General features: G+C 42.3%; 1 protein-coding gene across 1 annotated transcript in view; it reads right to left on the bottom strand.

The window, feature by feature from the left end:
- The window catches only part of ZDHHC2 (zinc finger DHHC-type palmitoyltransferase 2), a 70,518-nt gene extending 50,105 nt beyond the window's left edge, over nucleotides 1–20,413 (bottom strand). Inside the window, exon 1 of the mRNA XM_065899852.1 lies at nucleotides 20,287–20,413. Coding sequence (XP_065755924.1) covers nucleotides 20,287–20,413 — 127 coding nt within the window. The remainder of the gene's footprint in view (nucleotides 1–20,286) is intronic.
- Between the last annotated feature and the right edge of the window lie 507 nt (nucleotides 20,414–20,920).

The following is a 20,920-nucleotide window of genomic DNA, read 5'->3' as shown; positions in this document are numbered from 1 at the left end:
TTTTTATTTCTTTTCTTAATCTGAATTTTCTTTTTCTTGCCTTCAAATTCAAACTCTGTTTTGGACGAATAATTTACTTTTATTGCATAAACACAGTACCTTCTCTGTATAAATCCACTAGGGTAGTCTGACACAGATATACCTTAGCCCCATATATTCAGTCTGATAATGAAGAACACCAAAAGTAAAGAATTGGTTCTAATGAATGAATCTGAAGGGTAACTTTATAGCCAAGCTCTATTTTTTTCTACTTATCTTTAACTCATTTATTGAAAAACAATCACTGACTCTACCATAGTTACACCACTGAGGACAAAATGGTAAATGAGACTCCATCCCTCTGCTCAAAAAGCTTAGAGTTCATGGGGACATTTTACATAGAAGTTGAAACTAACAGAAAAAACAAGGACATTAAAACAGTAAAACATTTTCAGTTAAGAAACAGAAGCCCCTCAGATTCAGAAAATTAAGATGAAAATAGGAATAGTGCTACAAATATACTTTAATATCTCCTGTCCTAACATCTGTCCTTTGACCTCAAGTCTCTAGCTGCCACCCCATTTTTCTGGCCCTTTCACAGGAAAACTTATTTTAACAATCATCCAAACACACTGCCTCTACCCCCTAATTTCTTTTTTAAATTAATTAATTAATTAGTTTATTTATTTATTTTTGGCTGCGTTGGGTCTTCGTTGCTGCACACGGGCTTCCTCTAGTTGCAGCGAGCGGGGGCTACTCTTTGTTGCGGTGAGCAGGCTTCTCATGGCGGTGGCTTCTCTTGTTGCGGAGCACGGGCTCCAGGCGCGTGGGCTTCAGTAGCTGTGGCTCATGGGCTCAGTAGTTGTGGTTCGCGGGCTCTAGAGCGTCGGCTCAGTAGTTGTGGTGCAGGGGCTTAGTTGCTCGGCAGCATGTGGGATCTTCCCGGACCAGGGCTTGAACCCATGTCCCCTGCATTGGCAGGTAGATTCTTAACCACTGCGCCGCCAGGGAAGTCCCTACCCCCTAATTTCTTGTTACTTACTCGACCACCACCAAGTGGTTCTGCACCCCCAACATTCCACTGCTATCAGTCCTGTCAAGGTCATCAATACCCCCCCTAATTCTTGGTACTCAAGTTACTCTAACAGAATTAATTACTCTCTCTTTGAAATGCTTTGTTGAACTGACAGTGAATTCTTTGGTGAATCCGGCCAGGGAAAACCCCTTGAAGCAGAATCCTTTGTCCTTTCAGCTACTTTCCAAGAAGCACTAGTTCACTTTTAATGTATTAGAGATCAAAACTGGGGCAGTAGAATACATCAAATCATTCCCATGAATACTGGCGACACTACTGCAAGACCATTTTAGTAAGAGAAGCCACCACAATGAGAAGCCCGCGCTCCGCAACGAAGAGTAGCCCCCACCCCCGCTGGCTGCAAGTAGAGAAAGCCCGCAGGCAGCAACGAAGACCCAATGCAGCCAAAAATAAATAAAATAAATAAATTTTTTAAGTAAATAGATGAATAAAAATAAAAACTTGGGGCAAAAGTCATTCTACAAATAGAATCGGTGGGTTTGTAGGAACTGTTTTGTCAAGGACAGGAAAGCAGTTTCAGAACAGAAACAAAGAATAAGGGTAAGGCTTCACATTATCTGGACCCGAAAACACATGGTTTCCAATGTGGGTTCTCACGGTTACATAAAAGCCAGACGTCACAATCCCAACCACAAACACAGGCCAGGCAGTCTACATTCCTTGTCAGATCCCCATACGGCTCCTTAAATACTCATTTTGGGATAAGAAAACCATGGTCTCTTTTAAAATGTCAATTGATGTCATCTCCCTAAAAACCCTTCCGTGGCTTTGCACTGAATTTACACTAAAAGTCCAATCTCCTTACTCAGGCCTCAGTGCACCAACACACTCTGGCCCCTACCCACCTCTCCAAGATCACTTCTCACTCCTCATCCTCTTGCTCACTAAGCTGCAAACAGGCTGACCTTCCAGAACACACTAAACTTTAGTGTCTTTACCCTCTTCACCTGCTGCCACTCCTGGCTCACGCCTGATCGTCCTTCAGCTTGCAAGTGACAGGTCAGTTTCTCATAGAGGTCCTCCTGTCCAGTACCCGGCTACAATCCTTACCACCACACACTGTTTCTTTCTTAGCACTTAGCACAGTCTGTGATTGTTTTTATTTGTTTCTTTTCTATGTCCTTCACTGAGGTATGCCTCCTGGCTCTGTCCAGTTTGATGTTTTATCTCTGCCAAATTACTTATTCTCTCCTCAGTTTTATCTCAATATTTATCTCATTGGGTTGTTTTGAGAATAAACTAGGTAATGTAAGTAAAAACACCTCGAATAGAAGCTGGCATATATGAGGAGCTCAATAAATGTTAGTTGAATATGGAGCATAAATAAATCACCGAACAGTGAAACCTTAAGAGTAGGAGTTCCCCCAACGTTTAGTGTTAACAGTTTTATAAACAACCTGGAGAAAGAAGCACACCATGCATTTTTAGCTTGCTGTAGTGCTACAATTTTCTGGACAGTGAAATGCCAAGGCCTCCACCAAGGCCCGTCCAGGTTCTGATAGGGTCTGGCATGCATCAGCATCTCAATGTGAAGAGTGGAGGAAATTGTGTAATTTGGGGAGAAGTAGGATTTCCCAGGTGGTCTGATGCATCTCCCCTGCCTCTATCCCAGGATTTATATCTAACAAACTATACTGATCTAAACTAGATGTTTTGTGTGCTAGAAATTATCAAACCACCATGGAAAAATGGTCAGGGAGACCTTCTCCAGAAGAATGGCACAATGCAACATCAAAGAAAAAAAATGAATGGCAGTAAACCAGTCAATATAAACCAAGACACAGGAAGAAGAGGAACCTTAAGAACAGGTTATGATGTCCGTTGACAGAGGAATGGGTAAAGAAGATGTGGTACATATATACAATGGAATATTATGCAGCCATAAAAAAGAATGAAATAAGGCCATTTGCAGCAGTATGGATGGACCTGGAGATTATCACACTAAGTGAAGTAAGTCAGACAGAGAAAGACCAGTATCGTAGGATATTGCTCATGTGTGGAATCTAAAAAAACGATTCAAATGAACTTATTTACAAAACAGAGTCACAGATGTAGAAAACCAATTTATGGTTACCAGGGGGGAAAGTGGGGGGAGGGATAAATTGGGAGATTGGGATTGACATATACACACTATGATATATAAAACAGATAACTGATAAGGACCTACTGTATAGCACAGGGAACTCTAGTCAATATTCTATAATGGCCTACATGGGAGAAGAATCTAAAAAAAGAATGGATATATGTATAACTGATTCACTTTGCTGTACACCTGAAACTAACACAACACTGTAAATCAACTGTACTTTATTAAAAAAAAAAAAAACAGGTTATGATCCAAAAGGTTATGCAAGTCGTATGTTATCTGGGTGGTCATGCCTCCATATCAGCCATCAAAAGCCTTTCTAACGCTTAATGTACCTGAAACAATATTACAAAACTGTGAATTAACAATATTACGAAAATCAGCTACTCTGTGTCTGGGGAGGCTTTTTGGCTGTCGGATGTTCCAAACTCACCTCCTTCTGCCAGGATAGATAAGAGGCTGCCCTCATTCTCTTCCCCTACCTGCCGGGCTACGAGAGCAGACGTTCCTCCCACCCCAAGTCTTCAGTGATGACTCCTGTATTAGGGGGTCTGGGAAACTACCACAGACTCCGTGGCCTCTTTATCAGACAGCTATTTCCTCACAGCTCTGGAGGATACAAGTCTGAGATCAAGGTGTCGGCAGGACTGGTTTCTTCTGAGGCCTCTCTCTGGCTTGTGGATGAGCATCTTCTCCCCGTATCTTCACATAGTTTTCTCTCTGTATATCTTTAGAACCAAATTTCCTCTTCTTACAAGCACATCAGTCATACTGGATTAGGGTCCACCCTAATGACCTCATTTTAACTTAATTACCTCTTTAAAGTCCTTATCTCCAAATTCGGAAGTCCTGCAGGTTAAGACTTCAACCTATGAACTTGGGGGAAGACACAATTCAGCCCGAAACACTCTCTGAAATAAGCCTGCAGGTCGAGCAGGGTGAAGGCTAGGTCGGGGTGACAGGGCATCACTGGGCTGGTGGGGGCAGTCAGATGACAAGGGGCAAGAATAAACTAAAGGGAGTGTTTTGTTAAATGTTAACTCTATGCCAGGAATTGTGCTAATTTTTTTCAAATGTTTATCTCATTTAAACCTTACAACAATCTGTAAGGAAGGCATTATTATCATAATTTTAAAAGTTGGGAAAACAGTCTCCCAAAAGTAAAATAACTTTCCTAGTGTCATTCAGTCATAACCTGTGGTGCTAGGATCTACATATTAGGTCTGTCTGACTCCAAAGCTCTTTCAAGGATTCCACCTGCCCTCCCAGGATGTGTGACATCTGGTGCCCCCGACTGCATATCCCTTCCAGGCTTCTTTGTCCTGGGCAGCTGTTCCTTCTCTGGTTGCTCCCACACAGTGGCCCCTCTGTGTTTAACACCTGGGCCGCTACCTGTTACTTGTGATGAGGGATGTTCTGGAGATCAAGGTTTAAGACGTCCTCTTTTTGTCACCCTTCCTCCACCAACCAACCTAAACATAACCTGGAAACAGGTCATTTTACAAACTCTGGGCACAAAAAAATTCAAATATTTGGTTATATTTCAGTGCCGAGAGCTCGGCTTTCCTGAGTTCTCAATTCAAGAGCTGGGGAAGGAAGAGAGCTCCAGGTTCCAAGGATAAGAGTGAGATGGTGATGCATGGAAGAAAGTCAGGAGAGGAGACTGGGACTTCTTGACCTGCCTTCTCAGTAGCAGAGGGAAAGATCATTCTTGAGGTCAGTACAGCCCAGGTACACTCCCTTACAGGAAGATCCCTCACTTGTAGAAACTGGCAATGAAGAGTGAAGGAACATACAACTGTCCCGGAAAGGGAATTTGTAATTCCTACCGCTATCGAAATTTTCCAAGTTAGAAGTTCTTCTCTCTCTCTCCCCCTTCTTTAGCAGTTTGACCACATCATTGTTCTCAATACCTAAGCTCTGCTCTGCAGAAACATTTGGTGTAAACTCTGACTTTCCCCACTGAAGGCTGGGAACACACCGAATGTTTGTACTTAATCATTAGGGATGTGTGGTCTTCTGATTCAGTAGTTTTGAAAGGGGAATGAAGATTTTGTCTCACTATTATGGCCCTGAGAAAACTCACTGCCACTTTCCTCTTGGCAAAGAGAAAGACAATTCCTGACTCACTGAGGGTACTAAGCAGTACTGTTAAACAAGGGACTGATCTCAGGGCTGGTCCCTGACTTAGTGCCCTCACTTCTAAGCTTACTCTAATGGAATCCTACAATCCCTCTGTCTCAGTTAAAATAGAGGAGATTCCCAGTGCCAGCAAGTTGTACAGATTTCAAGGCAGGTGAGTTTATTTACCCTGTTAGACAGAATTGTACGGGTCCCCCCCTCTTCCACACGTGGCTACAGCTCAACTCAAGTTCCAACAATGCCTGGGTCTTTTCAACTCCAGTCCCCTTTCTTTCCAGTTCCACATGACCTTCTTTGGGTTGGCCCTGAGAGGCATGACCGACTCCTCTGAATCAGGCAGGATGGTACGGACAATACACCTTCAGCAAAGTTCTCCCCGGTTCCCAAATAATGCTTGTCTACTATTGGGGGAAGGTCAAGCAGAGACTTTAAATCCTGAAAACATCCCCCTCATTAGTCAGAACCCAAATTTTAGAACTGGAAGGGCCTTAATGATTATTTTGCTCAGTGTTAACTACTCATCTTTCTTATATATGTATGTATTTATTTATTCGTAGTAAGCAAAAACCCCACTTGTATTTTGGTTATTTCAGCATTTAAAAATACACATATAAGATCAGATGGAAACAATTTTTGTAGTGTATTTTTTAATGTCATTAGATCAATCCCTTATTACCTGGTATACTCAGAATTATCACAGAGGACAATACTGAGAGAATTTTTTTTTCACTACTGAACATTAGCTTTTCTGATTTTTCTGTAGAAAAGTCAGTGCTTCTTGTGTGCTTCTCCACAGAAACAGATAACCTTCTAAAACTATCTCCCGGGGTTAGCAGCTACATGTTGAGTACCAAATGACCAGGGCACTTACAACAGAGCACATATAACATATTGAAAAATTAAACCAATATTTCTAGGTTCATGTAAATTATCTGACACTTCTATAGTACTCCAGAGAAAGGTACAAAGCTATAATTCCAACCTTTGTGTTTACGATGCTCATCAGAATAGAATTTACAGTGTCACACTTGAAGGGATGAATTAAAAGATTTAAAACAATATCAGCACCAGCAGTAATTACTGCAGTCGAGCAATGAGTCGCAACATCTATTAAAACATGCAAAGGTATTAAACTATTCACTGACTCACCCTTCTGTACTGGGTATTGAAGGGTGAGTCAGTATTTTCTTTTATAACTTCACTGTCATATATTCATGAAGTAAACTTCTCACGCAATCTTTCTTTGATCTCAGCGTGAATTACAGTATGCCTTGTTCCTCTTACTTGCAGCAAATCATACCCTTACTCTGTACTGCATTTACCAACAGCACTAGCACAGCCCGCCGGACAGTAATTGCAGTGATAGTACCTATACTCAGTTGCAGCAAAAGCAAATTTGACATAGTTGTAAACTGGCAGGTCACAGATGAAAGACGGGCCCTACTACTGCTTAAGGCACAGTATAAGAGCACAATAGTATACAAGTACCACCTAATCCTAACTAGATGTATTCATAATGTAAACAGGAAGTTCTACACAATTGTGTACAGAACTAAGACACTCATCAATACTTGGACTGAGTCTCTTTCTCCGCTCAGTGTGTGAGTTGCATCTCATGTTTCCTACTTGTATCTCTCCACCAATTAATGTGCTGAGTTTTGTTTTCTGTTCCTGAAACCACGGTCACTTACTCTAGATCTGCAGGCAAAACAATTGCCCTGATATTCATTCATGAATTGTGTTCACTGCCTGTGCTGTGTATTAAGGACCTAGCTCATAATTAACACCGTGGGATACTGACGCATCCAGAGACACAGGTATGTTTCCTCGACTTCTCCCCACCAGCTCATGCCACCAGCTCATGTTTACCCAGTATATGTACCATTTAAACTCATAACATGTTGCTCTTTAAAAAGATAAAATTTCTACCAGTTATCATTAGTGCTCTGGTTACCCAAAAATTGTTGTTGAATTTTAGACTACGTACAGTAGGCCAGCAGCTCTCAACATTCCTGCCTTGGCCGTACCTGATGGCCGGTGTTCTCATGAGGGACACAGTCCCTAGGAATGAAGAAAGCTACTGCATGGGCAAAATGGAGTTACTCACAGTTCCCTGGCCACCAGCTTTCCTGCTGCACTGTGAAAGGGCAAGGTAGTTAAAAACTACTCCAGTGACATTGAATATGGACCTCACAGACACTTCCAGAGACCTTCAGGTTTAGATATGTTTACAAGGGTATATACAGGCTTCTCTGGAATCACAGTTCCATCAAAATCACCTGCTCCAAGAAAACAGCATGGCGGGCCTCAAAAATTAAACACAAAATTACCATATAATCCAACAATCCCACTTCTGGGTATATACCCAAAGAACTGAAATCAGAGACCTGAACACGTATTTGCAGACGAATATTCACAGCAGCACTATACACAACAGCCAAAAGGTGGAAACAACCAAAATGTTCACCAGCAAATGAACAGATAAACAAAATGTGGTATATAATACAATGGAATATTACAGACGATTAGGAATGAAATTCTGACGCATGCTACAACGTGGATAAACCTTAAAGACATATGCTTAAGTGAAATAAACAGACACAAAAAGACAAATACATGGTTCCACATACATAAGGTACCTAGAATAGTCAAAGTCATAGAAACAGAAAGTAGAACGGTGGGTGCCAGGGGATGGGGGAAAAGGAGCATGGGGAATTATTGCTTAATGGATGCAGAGTGTCATCTGGGGAAGATTAAAAATGGCTGGAGGTGGATGGTGGTGATGGTCGCACAGCAGTGGGAATGTACTCAACGCCACTGAACTACACGCTTAAAATGCGGTCAAAATGGTAAATGCGTACAATGGCAAAATCTTATGCTACGTATATTTTACCACAATCAAAACATTTAAAAATCACCTGCTCCAGAGACTATTCTCAAACCACAAATTAAACTAATATTCACCTGTAGCTCAAGTTTTCTTTCTCATCTCTGGTTATTTCTACAATGAAGGATTTTTGTTGTTTGATCTTTTCAAGAAAGTAAGCTCAGAAGTGGTAAGTAAAGAAAAACAAAGCTTTGCTGAGATGCAGATGTCTAGCTAGGCATTTCCACTGAAGTGGTTCATTCGTGAGCCTTCCCAGATTCTCAGTGTCTGAGATTCAGAAGAACACCTAGGCAAAATTACAAATTCCACACCTCCTGGGCCTTTTTCAGTGAATGAATGCAAAATCCAAAGACTTCAAGGGTCTTGGGTATTTTTGGATATTAACTGCGTACATGTATCCACCTCAGATTGACAGCTTCAAATTAAAGTTAAATTACGTACAGCATACTCTATTTAAGAAGGCTGGGGGCAAGGAAGGGGGAGTTGAATATTTTAGAAAGTCTTTCTTTTTTGTAATCTAAAATGGGTAAAAATTTTAGCATTATAAGGGGAGATTTTAGTTAGCTGAAAACTTTTAAAATGGAATGTAGCATCTCTGGGCAATGCTGGCTAAGTGTGAGCGCTTCCTGCAAATGCATTTCACTCATTTTTTTAGTGATTATTTTATACTTATATATTAGGGCAAATATTTTGCATATTCTAAATTGTTCTTAATCTTTTAACTTTTCAAATGGGTTATAAAATTAATGTTGTCATCTAAATCCTTATTATAGATGATTACATTTCAATATTCAGAAAGAAAAAGAAAGAGGCATTTGATTATTATATCTGTGTATTAGTTCACTAGGGCTGCCATAACAAAGTACCACAGACTGGTGCCTTAAACAACAGAAATTTATCTTCTCACAATTCTGGAGGCCAGAAATCTAAGATCAAGATTTAGCAGGTTTGGTTTCTTCCGAGGCCTCTCTCCTTGGCTGACTTCTTGTGACTTCACATGGTCTTCCCTCTACATGTGTGTGTCCAAATTTCCTCCAATCATCTGGTATTATGACTCATTCTAATGACCTAATTTTAATTTAATTACCTCTTTAAAGGCTCTATCTCCAAATACAGTCATGTTCTGAGGTACTGGGGGTTAGGACTTCAACATATGAAATGGGGGGGAGGGTACAACTTGGCCCATAATAATTTGAAACCATAAAAATATTACAAACTCGTTTATGAACATCTGAGTGATCAAATAATAATAAGGTAAGTCTCTCATAAAAGATTCATGTTCTTTTAAGCTTGAAATGTCTACTGCGATCACAAAAGGCTCAATTAAAACAAGTTCAGTGGGCATCCATTCATTTAAGAAAAGTATGTCTTGAATGCTACTCTGTGTCAGGCATCAGGGTTACTACTGTAACCAGTCATGGTTACTGCTCTCATGAAATTTTCTATAGGTAATCTTCAGATAATAAGAAAGTTAAGCTTGTCTAATAGAATAAGGTCTTTTTAATGTGGATTGAAGGAATCCAGATATCCCAGTGACTCACACACTGGTATATGTGTTTCATTTTGGTAAAACTTTTAAAATTAAATTCGGGGGTCTTCAGAGCATAGTCAGTAATAAATTAAAACAAGAGTTCAGGGCTTCCCTGGTGGCGCAGTGGCTGAGAGTCCGCCTGCTGATGCAGGGGACACGGGTTTGTGCCCCGGTCTGGGAAGATCCCACATGCCGCGGAGCGGCTGGGCCCGTGAGCCATGGCCGCTGAGCCTGCGCGTCCGGAGCCTGTGCTCCGCAACGGGAGAGGCCACAACAGTGAGAGGCCCGCGTACCACAAAAAAAAAAACAAGAGTTCAATCTCACATTGTTAAATTCTCAGTCCTTAACTTACTTAACATATGAGCTTATCTGTCAACATCGATTGCTCCCTCCTCCTTGACACCTTCTCCTCCCCAGGCTTCAGGACCCCACATCCTCTTAGTTTTCCTCCACTTCACTAGTCGTCCCTTCTCAGTCTTCTTTGCTGGTTCCTACTCATCTCCTCAACTCTCAGTGCTGGTCATCTTTGGTCCTCGGTCCTCACCTCTGCTCAATTTACGTTCACTCTCTTGTTGGGACAAATGTAACCGATGTTAAGTCTTTAAATCGATTTAAACGCTGAGGACTCCCAAATTTACTCCTCCCGTCCAGACTCTCTTCCCAATGCCAAACTCATCTACACAACTACTCACTCGGCATCTCTGTTTCCATGTCCACATACCACTGCTGATCTACGGCCACCCCATCCCCACCCAGCTCCACCCTACCTACATCTTGTGCATCTCAGCTCATCTCCATTCGTCCAGTTGTTTAAGCCAAAACATTGGAATCGACTGGCCCCTTCCTTTCTTTCACAACTCCCAAATGTCTGTCAGGAAATCCTGTTGTCTCTAAAAATAAATACAGAAGCTGGCAACCTCTCTCCCTTCCCACTGTCCCCACCATGGTCTGACAGATCATCATTTCTCACCTGGATTGATGAAGTAGATAGCCCAGAGTACGCAGCAGCCAGGAAGATCTTTTTAAACATAAGTCATAGCACGTCACTGTGCTACTCAGCACTCTGCCATGGATCCCTGTTTCACCCCAAGTAAAGCCAAAATCCTCACAATGGCCTATGAGGTCCCATAATCTGTACCTTTTCTGCACCTCTCTGACCTTGTCACCTACGTCCCTTCCCCCTGCTCACACCCCTCCAGCCAAAATGACCTTGTTCTTCCTCTAACATGCTCACACACTCCTGCCTCAGGGCCTCCATACTGACAGTTCCCTCCACCTGAGATGCATTTCTTCCCAGTGCAAGCATGGTTCAATCCCTCAGCATCTTTGAGTCATTGCTTAAATTCCTTGACCATCCCACCACCCACCCACACCCACACACACACACACACACACACACACAGACGCATGGATAAAAAGATGTGGTCTATATATACAATGGAATATAGCTTGGCCATAAATAAGAATGAAATCTTGCCATTTGCAGCAACATGGATGGATCTAGAGTGCATTATGCTAAGTGAAATAAATAAGACAGAGAAAGGCAAATACTATGTGATTTCACTTATATGTAGTATCTAAAAAACAAAACAAATGAACAACACAACTAAACAGCTCTAGATACAGAGAACAAACAGGTGGTTGCTAGAGGGGAGGTTGGTGGGGGGAGGAGAGAAATAGGTGCGGGAGATTAAGAAGTCCAAACTTCCAGTTGCAAAATAAATGAGTCACAAGTACGCAAAGTACAGTGTGGGGAATATAGTCAGTAATTATGTAACATCTTTGAATGGTGACAGATGACAACTAGACTTATTATGGTGATCTAAAAACTAAAAAAGGAAAACTTCCACTGGCATTCCCCATCATTTTTGCTCTGCTGTCATGATACTTAGGAGCCTCTAACACATTACATAAGCTACTGTGTCTCTTGTTCTTCCTATCCTCCAACTAGAATGTAAACTCTAAGAGCCGTTAATTTGTTTTGTTTTTTTTTTTACGATACGTGGGCCTCTCACTGATGTGGCCTCTCCCGTTGCGGAGCACAGGCTCCGGACGCGCAGGCTCAGCGGCCATGGCTCACGGGCCCAGCCACTCCGCGGCATGTGGGATCTTCCCGGACCGGGGCACGAACCCATGTCCCCTGCATCGGCAGGTGGACTCTCAATCACTGAGCCACCAGGGAAGCCCAACAAATATTTCTGAATGAATGAACAAATTAGGGAGGTACTCAATAAATTATGGATGGTTTGAAATGCATTCTATTCTTGGATTTTAAAATTGCTTGCTAAAATGCAAGTTTATGGGGGCCTCCAAATGAATCACTGCTCTCCACCTCCTCCAACCTACATACAGCTCTCAGTTGTGCATATCTTAGTTTTTAGTATGTCCTAGTCCTGAAATAAGCTGCATTTCATTAAAAATATGCTATAATTAAAACCTTGATTAATTCCAGCTGGTCTCTGCCCTGCATCCCTTCACATTAATGGACCTCCCTGGAGGTGTCCTGTATAATCACTAGTCATAGTTAAGCACATAAATCCCTTACTGCCTTTCTTCCTACAACATGTCACATGGAGGTGGCCACCAAGTAAAAACCCTGATCACAAATTAGTCCCTGCAATTCAGAGCAGGTTTGGGACTTACAGTCTGAGGCTCATAACACTGAAATCTTTTTCTCCGGTGGTAAATGGTACCAGGTGTCTCCCATTAGGGCTCAGCATCAGCTGTTTTGGAGCAGGCTGTTTTTCCCACTACCATATTCCCAATGTGAATTATATGGACATTACAGAGACTGTACTTTAAGTTGCACCATCTCTCACATCCCTACCAATCTGGTGAAAAGCCACACTTCAGATTCAGCCACCTACTACCTCTCCTGAGATGACCTTTGGACCCCCAAAACCATCAGGGACACAGTCTGGTCTGGGTTTTCAGTCACCTCATTCTAAACATACTCATTCAAATACAGTGAAAATCCACTTTTTACATAATGCAATAAACAGAGTCAGAAATTTAATTGTATCTCTATATATATGAGAAAATAGATAAGCATTACAAAGCATTCTGGTCTGCCAAATTTCACCTAGTTATAATCAAATAAATCTATAAAGTTCTTGTAAATACATGAGCTGCTTTTTACAAGGACTGTTGCTATTGTAAGATGACCATGAAGATAAACAAATTACCTTGAAACTATTGTACTCTTTGGGTATTTGGTTTTAAAGGATGTAGAGAAAAAGGTGTTTTGATTATTGCTTGGTGTTTATTTTACTGAAGAACTGATCTGGACCATTCTGTTCCTTTAGGGTGGCGGTGCTAGTGAATAAATCCAGAGGTCAAAATACTTTATAGCAGGAAAGCTTAACTGACACTCTACATGCGGAGAAATTTCAGGATACCATGGAGAAATACTGGCAAAGAAATAAAGCTCAGTGATCTGTAAAAGCACTTCTCTTTCATTTGCATTTAAAAATGTAATCAACAACATATCTAAAATGAACTACCATCAGTATGCATTTTTTAGAGTGCAGAGAAGCGCTAAGATGATAAATGCAGCAGATAGTTTTGCTCCAGCGTCTCCCAAATAAAAATGGATTTTTAACATTTCTGGCACAAATATTTAAAATTGAATTTAAAAGTCACAGTCAGATGAAAAGTCAAATTAGGAAAAATGCTACACAAATGTTTCAAATGTGATTTAATTTTGAAAGGAAAAATTTCAGGCAATCATAGCCAGTTACTTTATTGCTAACATATGCTTCTTAAGAAACCAGGTCATCTACTTCCTCCCAGCTGCCCTCACCCCACCCCCTGCCCTGCAAATTCCACCCTTTTCCATTCTCAGCATTTGACTGAGATAACAATTAAGATAACATAAAATTACCCTTAAAAGAATTAGAGAAAAATATTTCAACAATGTTTAATGGACTATTAAAGAAATTAATTCAATTATGTTATGCTTTTATTATTAATTCTCTGGTATATATCTACATGGTAATATAACATCGTAGGCTTCCACATACTATTAAGACTGTCTTTCTGAACAATCTTTGTAAAACTGTTTGCCCAATGGAAAACATTAAGAATCTATGGCAAATCTATCATTTTGCAAGTAAGATGAGATAGTATTTCTCCAGTCATGACAATGTTGGAGTCTCAGGGGACCCACGAACTCACCACTTCCTAGAGGAAAGAAGGCTGAGTGATGTGATACAACAGTCAAAATGCATGAAATCAGCAGTATAAATTACAACATGTAAGTCCTGGTTCCATTTTTCTGAGAAGAAAAACCACAAATTTTCCATCAAGATGAAAAAGAAAAACAAACGAAGCAAACAAAGTCCACTGAGAATCTTCTCACTGAGAACGCTCCATCTATACTAATCTCTGGAATATTTGTCTTCTTGGTTTGTTTGGGTTTTGTCCTCCTGGCACTTCTTCCTACTACGGAGGCCAAAGAGATCAAACACCTGCTCTTGCTAAATAAACCCTGTTGCCTGGGATGTGGGCACAACAACAGCTCGGCCAGCTGATGCTCCCAGAACCATCTTTATGGAGTCACAGGGCGCAGGGATGGCTCCAGGGCTTGGGAGGGCTGGCCACTAGGGCAGCAGCTCTTTCCAAGGGTATGACGTCAGCTCTGCTTCACCCACCTTCTCTTGGTTTCTGCTCATTTTCTAAGCTAGGTTCTCCAGTCTTCCCATGGATTCAATGAGGTGTGTTCAGGAAGCTCTCACATTTACTCACCAAGCCACAGGCCCTAAGCTGAGAGCACAGTAAAAGTTGCCCAAGCATTGGGTAGAAATGAGGCAACTGAAACAACCATGTAGTACGTAGCTGAGGCAAAAATTGCTGGTCATAATCTCGCTCTGAGATATTTATATGTGGTAGACTGATACTATGATTAGACAGTCATCACTAGTGAAATGCTCTCCATCGGCTCTTCTGACCTGCTGTACTGATCGTTCTGATTTAACACTGGTACAGCAACCAACTCACAGGCTCCCAGGAGTGGGGTGTTTCATTTTCCATTTCTCCTTCCTGCCCCTGTGCCATGGGAGCCGCATTTTGAAAGTTACCAACCCTTCTCCTCATGCGCAAGCTGGAGGGAAGGCTTCAGTTTTGTTCTGTTTTGTTTTTCCAGAGGCAATTTTTCCCCTTAGCTGTGAGGAAAAGATGTCTTATTCAGTTCTCCTCTAAATCATCTCTGTGGGGAAAAAGTGCCTAGCACATAACAAAGGTTCAATAAACACTTTTGAATGAACCCTGCTCAAACCCCTCTGAAGCTGGCCTCTTTCTAACCTTGCAGAAATGCACCTTCTCTAGAGACAATTATCTTGACCTAAGAAACCATCCCTTCAGCTTCTGCTTAACTACTGGAAACACTTGAGCAAGTATTTAATTTGATGGCATGGACACGGCATTCTCAGTAAGCATTTCAAAGTAAACTTTTATTCTCCACAACAAACTTTAAATTGAGTTTGGACTTCTAGACCCTCTTCTCTTACCTATTTACTTCATACAATTGTTTCATAAAAATCAAAGACATTAATTCATTCGACTTTTAGTGAGCACCTCTGCATGCTAAGTACCATGGTAACTGCGTTACTTATGTCATGTCATCTCTAATAGGATTTAATAGCAAACAGTAATGCTGCATTGTCCAATATATAAATTAAAAAGTTTTCTGACACACTAAGTGGAACCAAGAAAGCATTAAGCAGAGGCTTTTTTTCTCCTTCCCCACTGACCATTTATATTAAAGTCAAATGGTACACAGGTCAAGAATTTGGAGTATATCACATTTTATACATTTGAATTTTAGATCTGAAGAAATGTTGAGTTATCCCTCTATTTAGACAATTAAAAATCTTGAAAGTATTTGATAATATCAAGAAAAGTTAAAGAACTAATATATTTTAAATCAACTGTCAACAAGAAATAATTTCTAAGTATTTAGGCATTAAACATTTATAGCATGTGTACATCTTCTATGGATGTGCTTTCTGTGTCATTTAAAACTATTTTAATAATTATAGACTTGTAACACTTGTATTCTCAAGATCGTTTGTCAGTAGTTTTTTCTAAAAAAGTTTTAATGTCCTGCATAATTTTAAAAAATGATAGTTTACCAATAACAAAAACACAGTTCTTTCTCTGTGGGGCTCAAACTCATTTCATGATGGAAAACAACTTAGAGCCCCATTCAGTCTCCATCCTTGAACATGCAATGGCCTTGAATTAATGGTAGATCATAAGAGAATCCACGTATGAGGTTTTATATGTTTTATCCTTAAAGATATCCTTAAAAGAAAGAAAATGTAATTTTCTATCTCCTAAGCTGATCCCTAAGTATGTAGACTAATCTTATAATTCTTGAACATCTTCAATAATCACTGTGGAATACAAGAGGTTGCAGTCATTTCTGAGAGGTGTTTATTAATAATAAAGACTGCAAACCCATGAGTAAAACCCCAATATTCTAATGGTCTAACTTCTAACATAATCCAGGGTCAGCAATCTATTGCCCAAGGGCCGTCTGGCCTGCTGGCTATTTTTATAAATAAAGTTTTATTGGAACACAGTCACACCCATTTGTTAAATTATCTAAAGTTGCTTTTGTGCTACAACAGTAGTGTTGAGTGGTTGTAACTATCTGGCCCAAACTATAAACCCTTTGAAAATTCTGAAATCATTATATAAAGGCTGTTTCCCTTACTTTCAGAGCTGTGTTAACTCTTATTAAACAACAACAATAAAGTTTAATGAACTTGCTAAAGGACTTCATTGGGCTAGAGAGATTCGGTGAGGGGTTTGCAAGGAAAGGGAGACATTTTAACATTTGTACCACAGAAGCTGAAGTCACATTGGTTAATTTGGAAAAAGGACATAGAACTGGTAGCAACTCTTGGACATTTAATGTCCGCATCTACAAATGCCAGAGAGTTGGCCTAAATGATCTTTAAGCTTTGCAATCTTCATGATTCTCTGAAATGACTTCAGTAAATCCATAAGCAAACTCAGAACCACATGAGCACACAACTTAATAATAAATGTTTCATGGCACCTGCCTAAGGTGAAGGCAGGGAAGGAATACATTTTAGAAAAGTGGAAACCAAAATTATTAAACAAGGGTATGTGGAGCTTTCTGGTACTATTCTTGAAACTCTTCTGTAACTTTGAAATTATTATCAAATTAAAAGGTATAAAAATAGTTAAAACAATTTTAAATGTTAGCACTTAAAAGGGAAAACTTCAGTCACCGTATTCCACAAAGTTAACACAATGACTGCCATAATGGATCTGGAAAACACATACGCCATGCTTAGTATGTTCCTTGAACCAAGCACGCCTGCAGATTACCGTCATTCCCTCTGTTCTGCATCCTAATTACCCACCTTACAGATTTTACCCTTTGAATTTATCTTACTTTATGGAAAATGAGCTAACTAGTAATTAAAGGGATCCAAAGACAGATAAGACACAAAAGAAGCCGGAGTGGAGAGAGTAGTAGGAGGCAGAAGGAGGGACTAGAAGAGATCAGTTAGTTAATCAATTAACTAGATAAACATGTTCTGAAATGAGCACATAGCAGCAGCTCTATTTTCTCTCTTCTTTGGTAGACGAGGAAGGAAACTAACCCCAAATACTTGACTCTCATACAACATATGTACATCCCGTATATTTTTTATGTACACATAGTCCAAAGAGATATGAGTTTATTTTTTCTAAATACAAACACTAAGCAAACATTATGCTAATTGAAAAAGTGCCTAGAGAGCCACACACATCCACATCGTTAAATATAGAAACTAACTGTAAGGAGAATCATTATCTCCAGTTTCCAAGGATACCAGGGTAAGCACCACTCCTAAACTGCAGTTAATTCAGCAAAGGGCACAAAGTAATTTATATTCAGGGTCATCTCTGCTGACAGCAGATACAGAGGGAAGGCCAGGGTAAACCGCCCTGTTTTTCTATTCTGTTTGTTACTCACTCTAATTCCCAACCCCCAACCCCCATCCCCTGGTCCCAACCCTGGCCAATGTTTTATGGGTAAAATTTGGAAAATCTGATGGTAAACAGCAACTTCCAAGAGCAACAGAATCCACAAAGGGCAGGGCCGTCAGAGATGCGAATAACGCTGGGGGGTTGGGAAGGCTGGCATTCCTCTTTGCTTTGTTTGTGAAAAGGAGAGAAGCCTGCTTTTGTGTGCTTGCCACACCAGTGGCCCCCTTTCCCAGTGCCTGTAAGGGAACTGTACAGTTAATTTCAACTTCCCACCCAACCAAGACTATCCAAGCTTTTAGAGCTTACCCCTCAACTGTCACAGCGTCTAGAATCAAATTCATTTTCAATTTTCTCTGTCTTCTTGACTCTAGGATCTAGACGTTTCATACGATTACTTACAATTTGTTTCTATAGCTTTAATATAAAAACTACTTTCTGACAACTTCAGAGAGATTGCCTCTGAATTATTTTGTTCTTGTTGTTTATTCAAGGCTATTTATTGCTTTCAACATGACACGCACTGTACCAGGTGAGGGAGGCAGTGATGAGAAATGATATGAGACTTCACTTTTGATCTCCAGGGAAAGTATCAAAAACAGGCCATGTCACTTAGGCAGTTTAAAAAGAGGCATTCCCCTCTCAGTCAAATTTTCACTTACTAAAATAGTGATGTGGATTTCATGGATACTTTAGATTTACCTTAAACTTACAGAAATTAAAATATAAATATATAAAATATATAAAAATAATATCCAGATAAAACAGCGATTTTCCATTTAGTTCCTCCCCATCACCTGTCCACTCAATACAGTAAGACATACTATGTAGAACTCAGCTGGGACAGAGATAATTGTAAGGGAAGAAAAGCTCTCCCAGCCTTCATGTGTTTCTTCCTGACAGGCATGAGACTGCATCAGGCTAAGCTTCTTATCTTACTGTGAGGATGTAGGCAAATAAATTGCCTGTTTTGATAACTGAGGTCTTCTTCTGAGACTTTCCTCTTTTGCACCGGTTACAGTAATCGAAACTGCTCACTGCTTCTCTTTAAGAGAAGGAATGAAATACAACAAACGTTTCTAATAGTTATGTAACATTTCAGTATACCTCAATAAGGCAAGTTGTTTTAATATTAACAGTTAATACAAAAAGTACGTTTCTGAAAATTTTTTCCTGTACATTTTTGATAACTTGAATGCTACATACTCAGTTGCACTGTCTTGATTTTGGTACCCAATCCTTTTTTTTTTTAAAAAGCTACTTTTGTACTGAAATATTGTTTCTAAATTCAATAAACAATATAGTAATAATATCAAATTTTAAAACGATATGAAATGGGAAGTTAGTCTCAATTCTGTTAAAAGTTTTGCCAGTAATTATTTTGGTGTATTATTCTGACACCTATTATTTCTCACAAGGGGTAACATTTTGAGGTAAGATGGCTTCAGAGAAGATTCTATGACTGAATCTTGCAGCTTGCAAAACACTTAAATTGAGAAGGTTCAACTAAACAGGCCACCGTTTAACCTTTCTCCTGGCCTCACGGGAAGCTAATGCTCCCGAGGGCGAAAACACAAAACACAAAAAGCGTTCACAAGTCACTGGCAGAAAGGTCATCCTCTGGTTTATCACCTTTTCTGATAACACAGATGAGTTTTCACAAAACCTCTAAGGTAGAAACCGGCTTACATTAAGAAACAGAATTGTATTCCCTAATCGTGCGTAATCAACTTTTTTTCTTCTCATCTTCAGCGCTGCAAATACCCCATCCAACCGATTCTGGAGCCTAAAACTTGGACTGGAGCCACTTGGCTCTCCGGATGAAGAAACATCAGATGGTCGCCTCCTTTCTTCCTTCTATTATTCTAACATGTAAATTACGGTCTTGCGTACTGCATGTATCTTCGAAAATACTTTATAGTAGCTGACCACCCACCCACCTCCACTTCACTAACAAGTGTCCAATTGGCAACGCTCAAAGATCATAAAGGCAGCAAAAACGCCCCTGCGGGCTGTCACAAATTTTTTAAAAGTGGATTAAGGACAACCAGAAACGGGCAGCTCTGACACGCGAGGCCACCGTCCCCCGCGCCGGTCTGGCGCAGCTCAGATCCCGGGCCCAGCTCGGAGCCCTCCAGCCTCCAGCGCAGCCTCTCCGGGCCTCACCCCTCGGCGGAGGCTGGGGCGGCGGACACCGCCGTTGTCCCGAGTGCCGTCCTGCCGAGGGCGGGGGTGGCTGGGCTGCGCGAGCGTCGGGGTGGAGGTGACACCGTAGCCGGAGAGTTGCGAGGGGAAGGCGACGGTAGCGCGAGCGGAAGGAGGCTGCCGCGAGGCTGTTTTCGGCCGCGGCGCCGGCCGAGAAGCAGCCAGTTGGCGGCGCATGGGGCGCGACAGGCTCCGGGGTGGGGAAAGCTGGCGCGCGGCGCCGTGCGCTCGGCGTCCCGGGACTGTCGAGTGGGCGGCGGAGGGGGCGAGGGGCGAGCGCAGAGGCCGCTAAGTGGCCGGGCCGGCCCTCCGGGGGCGGGGGGAGGGCCGAGCGAGGGCGGGCGCGCACTCACCTATGCACAGCTGGATGGCGTAGGCGTAGTAGGACCAGCCGAGCAGGAGGCTGATGAACACCACGGGGATCCAGTACAGGACCCGCCGGCACCGCCGCCTGACGCTGCCCGGGCCCGAGGGCGCCATCTTCCAGCCGCATCCACCTGCCCAGCTCCGCCGCCGCCTCCGCCGCTGCCCGCGGGCCTGGCTCCGGGGCTGGCTGGCCGCGCCCGGCGTCCCCGGCGGGACGGGCCTGGGGGCGGCGGCCGGTTGCGCCGCGGCCACTGCCGCCGCCGTGGCGCTAACTCCCCATCCCGCAGCCCCAAGCCGGCGCCGCGGACTCTCGGCTCCTCCGTCCGGAGGCGGTGGCTGCGAGAGGAGGGCGCGGAGAAGGCGGACGGTGAGGAGGCGGAGGCGGAGGGGGAGGCGGAGGCTAAGGAGGTCCGGGAGGAGGAGGCGGCGGGAGCCTCCGCCCCGCCTCCGCGCGTCCCGCCCGCGCCCCAGCCCCCCCGCGGCCGCCTGCCCGGCGCGGCCCGCTGCGCCCCCCGGCGGCCTCTCGCGGCGCTCCGGGCTGTCCCCGCTGCGCCCCGGGGCCTCGCGCCCTCGTCGCTGGGCACCTCAGGGGCGCCCGAGGCGGGGAGTGAAGGCGCCCAC

This window comes from Phocoena phocoena, chromosome 21 (genome assembly GCF_963924675.1).
Source record: "Phocoena phocoena chromosome 21, mPhoPho1.1, whole genome shotgun sequence".
In the NCBI taxonomy this organism is placed as follows: Eukaryota; Metazoa; Chordata; class Mammalia; order Artiodactyla; family Phocoenidae; genus Phocoena; species Phocoena phocoena.
Note: the sequence above shows the minus strand (reverse complement) of the source record. Positions and strands in the feature narration are given on the sequence as shown.